The 10602-nt window shown below is 40.5% G+C and overlaps 1 protein-coding gene across 1 annotated transcript; it reads left to right on the top strand.

The window, feature by feature from the left end:
- Nucleotides 1–602: 602 nt before the first annotated feature.
- On the top strand, nt 603–4672 carry si:ch211-254p10.2 (solute carrier family 40 member 1). Its single transcript, XM_047340949.1, has 8 exons — nt 603–705; nt 803–870; nt 1025–1184; nt 1447–1562; nt 1782–1908; nt 2100–2354; nt 2871–3545; nt 4413–4672. The coding sequence occupies exons 1-8, from the start codon at nt 603–605 to the stop codon at nt 4670–4672; spliced, it is 1764 nt and encodes a 587-aa protein (XP_047196905.1).
- Nucleotides 4673–10602: the final 5930 nt, after the last annotated feature.

Below are 10602 nucleotides of genomic sequence, written 5' to 3'. Positions count from 1 at the left end.
ATTGTGAGTTTTACACTGCATTTAGAGAGCTGTGCAAGGTGTCATGCTAATGCTACTTTCAGTATTGTGATTCACATCCTCAAATGTTTTATTCTACCTTAATTCTTTACAATCTGACTTATTATACTATAATTGAAAAAAAAATTCTGATGTGACCGATTGCTTTAGATGTTAGACTAAACAATACCATGGTGTTGCTGTCATGCCCTAGAGGTTAAAGTGGTTTGTTGAGTTCAAAAGGACATTAAGTTCCACCATTTGTTGCCCTATGTTGTCTGCGGAGAAACTAAATGGTGTTTTCAATTAGTTAGTTTCTCCAGTGCTGTTTTTAGTGTAGTGGTTTTTACTGTTGTTCCACATTAGTTACTTGCATGTTTTCAGCGAAATAACCAGTACTTTGATAAGTGATTTTAAAATTCTTGTCGTGATAAATTAAAAAAAGTACTGTCGTAGGACAACTTGAACTAAACTGTATTCAGAATAATCTAAGTGAGTGAGCACTGTGACGTACAGGTGACGTACAGTATCATTACACTAACTGTGGAAGAAGAGTGCGACAAGTTCAACAGGTTTTTAGACCTGCGAATTCTACTCTATAGGCAATGTCCCAGCGAGCAGATGCCTCCCAGTGTGGTGGGGTTGTGGTCGAGTTCGAGTCTGACGACATCCGGGAAGCAAGAGCTCAGAAAGCGAGGAGTATACCAGGTGAACTCGACTTTATATCCCAAGGGAATTGGTGTTGTGCGTCTGCAGCAAATATAACGTGTGCTTATTCCATTTTCATGCATTTCCCCCCCGTTAGGTTCAGCTCTTATCTACCTCAGAGGTCCCAAGTTTCTCATCTATGTCAGTGGAGCATTGTCAATGTGGGTAAGAATCATTTCCCGAAGAAGCAGATTGCTGGAGCAATAGTTAAGACATCGAAAACGTGAATTACTGTAAACGTTGACTGTAAACATACAGGCTGCCTCTTTTTTTTTTTTAGACAGCATATAATGATGACCTTTAATGTTATGTTAAACAGGGTGACCGCATGTGGCACTTTGCTATCTCTGTGTTCCTGATTGAGCTGTATGGCCGTAACCTGCTGTTGACAGCGGTGTTTGGATTGGTAGTGGCTGGGTCAGTGCTCCTGCTTGGAGCTTTGATTGGAGACTGGGTTGATCGCAATCCAAGGAATAAAGGTACGCAAAGGCAATTTCACACAAATCTGAACATCTTAGCATGCAGTACATGACAGAACAGGGATATGGATCAGTGGATTTCAATCTTGGGCCTAGAAGTGTGTTGGTTTCCTCTCGAACTAGGTGGTAAACTATACTCACCTGAGATTTCAGGCGTCATCAAGATTGACAACCACTGACTCATATCTGCCAAAGCTAGCATTCATTTTATTAATAGACTTGCTATGTTCTTAAAGTGTTTTTGTTTTGTTCCCTATTTTAGTTGCACATGCATCTCTTTTCATTCAGAACATCTCAGTGACAGTATGTAGCATTGTGCTCATGTTGGTGTTCTCATATAAGCAAAGGATTGAACAGATCTGGGACGGCTGGCTTACTGTGAGTAGACACTTCACTTCTTAACTAATAATCACTTTTCATTCATTGATACTTTATTGATCTGCAAATGGGATGCACACCGTGATTGTCACACAGAGTTTTGGCTGCTGTTGTTGTTCCCTCTGTCCTGTGTCCTGTGTCCCTGTTGTCTCTGCTGCTGAGCTTGTGGCTAACTCTGTGCTGTCATAGTAACATGTTGCATCGCAAAACTTACACAAGGTGGTTTGTTATACGGTGGTGATCGTCCTGGCAGATGTGGCAAACCTTGCAAGCACAGCGCTGACCATTGCCATTCAGAGGGACTGGATTGTGGTTATTACAGGCTACAACCGGGGTCACCTAGCTGGTGAGGGGATTTGATCTCTGTTCATGCTCATGTTGGTTTATAGTCCATGTTTCTCAGGGGCTTGTGTCACTGGTTATTCATCATAAATATGTGAATTATAGAGAATATTGGGCACTGGTCCATTTCTGATTTTTGCTGAACACCCTCTAGTGGACACTGGTTAACCTCTGTGTGTTTGATCTTAACAAAAGGAATGAATGCAACCATGAGGCGGATAGATCAGGTGACTAACATCCTGGCCCCACTAGCAGTGGGACAGGTCATGACCCTGGCCTCCAATGTAGTAGGCTGTGGCTTCATCCTGGGCTGGAACCTTGTGTCTCTCATCGTGGAGTTCTTCTTCTTGTCACGAGTGTACCGCATCGTCCCTGCGCTCTCGATCAAACCACCAGTGGTGGAGGTGGATCAGGTGTATCTGCAGAGCTTGGAGAGGAGAAGGTCACTAGGTACGGATAAACGTGTTTTTTTTCTGTATTCGTACATCTTAACATCACCAACATAACCAACAGTTCAATATTACCAAGACCTTGTAGATATGCAAAATCAAAATTAATTTGACTAAACTATGTTACCAATGCATGCTTGTTGGCAAAAAAGAGATGAAATACAAGAGATCAACTCAAATGTGACCTTTGAATGATGTAAATACATTTTTATATCAAAGTCCTGGAATTATCTAATACACTGGGCCTAATGGGTGCTTTCATTTCTTTAATTGTCTACAATCAATAAATGGACAACAATCATTACAGTATGAAAATGATCCATCTCCAAAGCTTAATTGGAGCATTTATTCTTTGACACAATCTCGTCTGTGTACAGTATTAAACTTTGACAGTCCAAGTTAGTGTATATCGGCTGTATTTGATTGTTATATAAGATGAAACGGTGCAGCACCGACTGTGATTTATGGATTTTACTGATGCACAGAAATGATGGATGAAACTCCTCTCTCTCATCAGGGGAGGGTATCGTTGCACAACCTCAGCCCCTGACAGAAGGCAACTGCAACACAGGCCTGCACCTAAAAGAAATCACAAACCTGCCACTGTGTTTCCGGAGGTTTCGCTGGTTGTTGAGCACCTGTAAGGACGGCTGGAGGGCCTACTATCGGCAGCCTGTCTTCCTGGCAGGAATGGGTCTGGCTTTCCTCTACACAACAGTGCTGGGCTTCGACTGCATTACCACTGGCTATGCCTACACTCAGGGTATAAGCGGCTCTCTCCTTAGTCTACTGATGGGTGTTTCAGCCATCACGGGGCTGTTGGGCACTGTGATGTTCACCAGACTCAGGAAGACATATGGCCTGGTTAACACAGGCATCATCTCGAGCTGCCTCCACCTGGGCTGCTTGCTGCTGTGTGTGTGCTCCGTGTTTGCCCCTGGCAGCCCTATGGATCTTAGCTTGCTGATGCCCTACATTACCAACTCCTCTGAGGTCGGAGGGATGGCGAGCCAAAGGCAAAAACATACATTTCCGCTGAGGGGGGGAAGCAATCAACCGCTGCTTCCCGACCGCTCCTCCATTCATTGGACCAACAACACCGTGCTTTTTGACAACGTGCCCTCTGGCACGGCGCCAGAGTCCTACATCTCCATTATCCTGTTGTTCTTGGGCGTCATCACAGCACGCATCGGTGAGTAGATAGACATCTGAAGCAGACACCATAACCTAATTGAGTACATACATATATATATACAATGCATGGGAATACTAACAACTGTAAAGCCTGGTCCATACATGGACATGGAGCGTATCAGGAATATATATCTATCTTGGCCAATACATTAGAAACTGCAGAACAGAAACTGTCAAAGATGTAAGGTTTAGTAAGTTTCAGTTACATAGTTTATCCACCAGAGAGCGCTGTCAATTCACTGTATAATCTACCACTCAGTACATTAGTGAAAATTACAGTACATGTAGGCCTATTTCTTTTTATGTTTTGCATTTAAACCATAGTAATAGTCAACATTGTAATTGCAATGTTTGTATATGCTATGCAACATAGTAGCACTAGGTTGTTCTGCACTTCAATGATCATACTTAGAGGATTCAAGTCAGACTGATATGGATTTCCGGGGATGATACCGATATTAGGGAGTAAAAAAACTATATCAGCCAATTACAAAAGTAAATTTCATTGTCATAATCAAACCCTTACGACAATTAAATGTAATTCAGTCCTTGTATTTTACAGTTTAAACATAAATGCAAATATTTTCTGCATTGTTTGTTCTGTAAAATAAAAGTTTTCTTATCGGTGCACATTCGCAAACACAATTGCAGATGACGATATGTCCGTGAAAGTCTGGTATTATTGGCTAACCGGTTTATCTGTCAGGCTTGATTAAGGATAAAAATATCAATGTCGGCATCAGCCCAAAAAACCTGGACTTTTCCCATCAATTAATTTTTGTTTGAAGGACAAAATAAACACAGAGCTGTGCAAAATACAGTCCAATTTAATGTCATTTAAACCTCAATGACATCTGTGTTTCAGGTCTGTGGTCCTTCGACCTGACAGTGACCCAGCTCCTGCAGGAGAACATCTGTGAGTCAGAGAGGGGGGTGGTAAACGGTGTGCAGAGCTCTATGAATTACCTGATGGATCTGCTTCACTTCATCATGGTCATCTCCGCTCCACAGCCGCAGCACTTTGGCATCCTAGTTATCATTTCTGTGTTATTCATCACCACCGGGCACACCATGTACTTCGTGTATGCGCACCAAGCCAAGAGAAAACGCCGCCTGAACACATAAGGAGCACACGTGGCCCCACACATTCACGTGTGAGATGCCTTCCAGCACTGACTCCACTCTGCACCTGTGAAAGGAATGTCTCCCTCCTGTTCCTTCAGCAATCTTATTGCAACACTCCACTTCTGACGTAGCCATTCATTTCAGCACAACACAGCGAGTGCCTGTCCCACCTCGGTTGCTCTCTTCCTGCAGGGCCACGTGCCGCAGCAGCAAACAAGACCTCAGGTGAAGTAGAGTGGGAGACGCGCTCTCCCTTTGTGTACATACGTTGAGGTGGCTACAATAAATGCAGCAATGGTACCTCCAGGTGAACTGTCCTAATCTACTCGCACAACAGGACGAAAAGGTTAAGGCCAAGGCTCCAGCACATGCCTTTGCAAACCCTGTAGGATTACTGCAAGACCTTCATCAGACAAGTCTGTTAACTTACATAGCTTTTTGGAAGGGAGGGTGGATGGATGGAGAGATTTTTCTAACCTTCACTCAGTTGAGAACTGGTGTCGTGAGAAAAACTTAGCAGTGTTACACAAAAATACAAAACAAGGCGAGACAGTACTTTTACAAGTGGCATCGATGTTACTGATCCGTCCACTTGGAAATATTCCAGGATGTCCAGAAAGGAAAATAAAGGGAACATGATGTGAGATTGTTTGATTTATAAAAAGAAAAAAATCAGAGAGGCAGCCCCCTTTTGATGGACAGAAGTGAAAGGATGAAGTATTTCCTTCCCCTGGTTTGTTTCTCTGTGGATGAATCAAACAGGCGTTTGCCTTTCTTTTATGCATGTTATGGATTACAGCGAAAGATCACACTACATCATGTACTTGAGTCATTAAAAACTATTTTATTCTAATTGCTTGTGTACTTGGATAAATAAGAATAGTTTCCAAACTTTCTTTCCTTCCCATATAAAGAGTGATATTAATAGTTTTATAGAAACCTAAGAGGAAAGTGATCTTCATTTTGTGACATGTTTGAAACCAGTGATAGCTATGTGTTGATAGCAAATGTCCATCCCTGCTATTGGCAGTATTGTATTAGACTTTGCTTTATTCTTTTGTAGTTCTGATGAACTAAACTTTACCTTACCTCAACTAAGAACAAGAACACTGTTGGGAATATGACTTGGGAATTACTCTCAGCTACTCTGTGTTTTCATATCTCCTTCATGTACAGTGGAAAAAACATCAAAGTCTGTCATACAACCAGCAACACATCTCAATATATTTGTATAATTTCCCTGTGAAATCTCTGTATTGTATGTTGTCAGACTGACTATTATGATAATAAAGATGACTGAGGAGGATTTGGCCTCAAGTCCTGTGACCTGAATAATAAACAAGTACATATTTGTAAAGTAAAATAAAGTGCTACACATGCTGTGCTGGATGACTTGCTGATTATTCATCTAAATGCACAGCAAAACGTCTTTTTTGACATTGCAGATGCATAAAGGCTCTTTTTATTCAAAGTAAAGTCAACAATTCAACCTTCACGTGTTAATGTTACTGGAATCATTCCAATAAAAAGGACAGCCATGCAGCTTCATACCGTCTGTCCCTTGTGGACAAAAGATATTTGATGTTTAAATGCAAACAAACACATCCCTGTAACTTGCACGGAGTAACTTAAGATTGTGCTCCAGTCAAACTACTACAGATATTATATAATCTGAGATATAGTGCCAAAGGTGGAGTGAATTCCTTATCAGTCAGAATTGAGCTATAGGCCCCAGATTGCTCTCATGGTTGTTGGCAGAAATACCTGCAGTGTAAAGGAGAGTCTGAAGGAGCCAGGGAGGATACGGTAGATGCAAATGTAATGGCTATATGTGGCCAGTAGAGGTCAATGTCACATTAGAGGGTCATCACTGTGCCAGTATGGCAACGCTTCCTTGGTGCACTATAGTATCTTAATCCTAAAATTATGTTTAAATTACCTGCATCATCCAAGAGTCATTTTAATACTTTTGACAATCATCCAGGAGAGGACAAATGAGGACAAATGAGGACACACAAGGGTGGACAGAATCATTGAGTACAAATGAGCAATGTCCAACCAAAGGCAAATCATTTAGAGTGGAGGGACATGAATCCACTGTGTAGTGTCCTAATATCACTTTGGTGGGAACACTCATTAGTCATATTTTCAATACTGGTGCACCAGTGGAATTGAATATCAATACAGCAGACCAGTATGTACAGGAAGCTGAGAAATTATGTTTATATTCACTATGACTTGCAAATCGAAAGGACTTGTCAGACTGTGTTTACCACCACTAGTAGTCAGTAGTGTCAGCAGCACTGTGCACGTGAGTTTACATTATTGCTATTGCAAGCTTCTCATATTCTTAAAGGCTTCTCTGATGATAATGATGATATTGACTGCCAGCTCCTGCCACCATTGTAAATCTATAAACGTGTTCCACTAAATGAAGCATGTAATGCTTCCATCGGAGTCTGTGGCAGCATGTAGTGTCGTTACCTTGACAATATACAGAAGCCATGATTAGGCTGGTTAATGCAAGTGGCCTGTCTAAGAGCTGATGATGTATTATACATCACTGCAGACCTGATGGATATCAAGCTGGAAAATGAATTACAACCGGTCAATCAATCAGTCATTCATTTTAGCCCTCATCTACTTCAGAGAGGTCTAGGTTTTGTTTGTTGCAGTCGATAGAAATCCTATTGAACTGAAAACATATTTTTCTGCCTTAAAATTTAAAGCTCACAGAAAGATTTCTAACCAAAGCCAGAGTGATACTGAAAAAAAATTCCACCCAAGAAAATTTGGGCCGACTGATTTATCAGTTTTATTCTACAAATAAACAATGCACAAGATGTGCATATGTTGTGACTTCTTAATTCAATATCCTTAAATATATTCATTCTTATATATTTGGTTGTATATGTTTTTATAGTTGAACTGGAACAAACCTGATTAACATTTCTTTGTCATAAGGGTTTGATGAAGACATCTTAGGAATCACCACCAGTGTGTGGTGGATATAACTGAACTTGTTTCTACTTATCAGCATCAGAGCCCAACGATGCTTTTGAAAAGAATACACCTGCATCACTGCAAAAAAGGTGAGTCCTAAATCTACAGGTGAGGTTTACACCACAGGAGCTAAATGCTAATTCAACTCAAAGCAAGACGAGGTAGCTGCCATTAGAGAAACGCTTCATGATGCTTCTCTACATGAGCATCAACTGGAGATGTTGTGTTTGTAGCCTCATGGTACGTGATGGGCAGGACTGCTTTGTTTACCTTTTTGTTGTTAGCTAGCTAACCCGTTCGAGTTCTAACTAGCTAAACGTTAGCCGCGCTAACTCTGTTGCTACACGGAGCTAATGTGACACTGAAGAGAAACAAAACGAACCCAAAGACATCTTCACTTTTACAGATACTCATCTTCCTCCATGAGAAACATAAACAGGATACATGGTTGGAGGTTTTTAACGTCTTTTCTTTTGAAAAGGTGGAAGCAGAAGTGACAGAACCAGCTCTCAGATGTGTTAAAGAATTGTGGTTATTGATCCATCATTATCAATTTATCATTAAGTTTTTTAAAAATCTATATTTTACTGTCCATTACCATTTTATCATCACGTCCATTTTACTTAGATATTTTTCATAGAATATCAGCTTCCTATAAAACTAAAATTCAACGAGTGATTGACTGAAATTAACAATTACTTACTTTAATGTCTCCTTTTCAAATGTGATCTGCTGCTTTTCTTTGTCATATTCTGGTAAATTATTATTTTAAACCGTTAATCCAACAAAACTGGTGAACTGAAGACAACCCTGGGATCTGTAGAAATTATGAAACCTTTTTTTTTTTTGCATTTCCATGGAGAGAAAATTGGTGGAATCCATCAGTTGTAAAAAGAATGATTATTAGTTGCAGTCTCATACTTAGGTGTCAACTAAATCAGCAGATTATTACATTAATGAAAAAAGTTTTTTATCGCAGATGTAGTTTATTAGACAACATTTAGGTAAGTGCACCTGTACTGCCAATGAATTATATGTCACCTTCCACTATATTTACTGTAGAAAACAGGTTAAATATTTTTATTCCAGCTGGATGGAAAGGTTTTTGACGTATTATAGATGATAGATGTCCCCAACATGGTCTCCACATGGTCTCTTGTGTGTGAGTTTGATCGGTGATTACAAAATACAGTAATGCACTAATGCAGAAAACAAAGATTAGTCTACTTTGATCATCCCTACACTGTGTGGTAATGTTATTGTGTCTCTTGTTTGCTATGCATCCTTTTTAAATTTTTTATGAGACAGTGCAGCTTTTGAATATCTGTACTTGGCTGGTAAAGGAGGCAGTGTAACAAGCTCAACAGAGTTTCATCACCATGTAAGTCGTTTGCAGTGCTGCGGGAGAGTGGTTGTCATGGTAGTCCCTGGTTAAAGACGCTGTTCGTATTGGAGCGAGCTCGCTAACAAGTCTTTAGGCGTTCTCACTTTGCGATTCATTTACTTGAGAAAGTGGGTCAGTGGTAGCATATTAAAGCTGGAGTTGTCCTCCTGGCTTTGTGCGACGTTCTCTAGGAAGGAGCAGGAAGGAGGACGAAGTTGTTTTTAGACATTCAAGGCCATTGCTTTCCTTAGTTTACCTCTCATAGTGCAATGGTAGAATAACATGAAGACAATAATTGTAGGTAGTTCGCTCACTAAAGTTTACTCTCTATAACAGTGGTTCTCAAATGGGGGTACTAGTACCCCTGGGGGTACGTGAAGGTACCCCAGGGGGTACGTGAGATTTAAAAAAATATATATTTAAAATTAGCATCCATTCAAAAATCCTTTAAAAATAGTTATTTAATAAATATTCAATAAAATATAAGTGTTTAATAAATCAGACACTGATGGCACAGCGCTGTGTATTACATCTTTTTTTCAACCAAAAAAGTACCCCCTAACCTGCGCTGGTTAGGGGGTACTTGGCTGAAAACATATTTCACAGGGGTACATCACTGAAAAAAGGTTGAGAACAACTGCTTTATAAATAGGGTGTGGTAAGATGAATTCGCAATCAATACAAGTCACTTTTGTGTAATGATTAAGCTGATTGTTGTAGTAAGGGAATGAAGTGGGAATGTTTCGCCCGCTCATTCTGACCTTTTGTGAACATGTTCCAATAAAGATTGAAGGGTATTAGCTAGTCCATTACATTCAAATCAGTTTTGTATCAATAGCTCCAAATCAAAACATACACTATGTAGGTCGAGACCACACACTATTGTAGAGAGAAACACAACAGTTTCCACGATGAGCAGAAGCTAGGCAGCAGCGGAGAGAGAGAAAACCCTCCCTTTTAACAGGAAGAAACCTCTGGCAGAACCAGACACAGGATGGGCGGACATCTGTGTCAATGATTTAAGTTGAAAAGAGAGAAAAGGGGGAAAGAGGAGAAAGAAGAGAAGAGTAAGGAAACTCACTTAAGTTATGGATTATTAGTCGAATATTCTCCTTTAAATAAATATATTGAATGTGAGGGCAACAGGCATCTTCCTAACCAGTTAATTTGAAACAACAGAGAAGCATATAGAAGAATGATGAGACTCACCTCATATGAAAGAGAAACAGCACCTAGAGATGGGGACCTTTCCTCATCCAGCAGTTTGCTGCATCAGCAGTTTGCAACAGCAGCACAATCGGATGGCTTTGCCAGGAGCCAGTCAAGCGTCACACTGCTGACAGAGGAGGAAAAGATATAGTGATAATAGAGAAAGTGTTCATATGAAGAATGAATGTCCTTGCCTTACCCTGATCGATAGATTCAGGATCACGCCGGTCCCTCTGTGAGCGAGCTGAGCGACTGACAGGCTTCATTCAATTAGGAAGTGTTGAGGACTGAGTGATTCTAAATAAAAACAGACACTTTGTACTCGTACACCAGC

The sequence above is a fragment of the Hippoglossus stenolepis genome, chromosome 8, assembly GCF_022539355.2.
Source record: "Hippoglossus stenolepis isolate QCI-W04-F060 chromosome 8, HSTE1.2, whole genome shotgun sequence".
NCBI lineage: Eukaryota > Metazoa > Chordata > Actinopteri > Pleuronectiformes > Pleuronectidae > Hippoglossus > Hippoglossus stenolepis.
Note: the sequence above shows the minus strand (reverse complement) of the source record. Positions and strands in the feature narration are given on the sequence as shown.

Excerpts from the sequence above, each read along its gene's own strand:
- si:ch211-254p10.2 (XM_047340949.1), top strand. The coding sequence starts at position 603 with ATGTCCCAGCGAGCAGATGCCTCCCAGTGTGGTGGGGTTGTGGTCGAG. Across the intron at positions 871-1,024 it reads GTGGAGCATTGTCAATGTGG|GGTGACCGCATGTGGCACTT; the intron begins GTAAGAATCATT and ends TATGTTAAACAG. Across the intron at positions 3,546-4,412 it reads CGTCATCACAGCACGCATCG|GTCTGTGGTCCTTCGACCTG; the intron begins GTGAGTAGATAG and ends TCTGTGTTTCAG.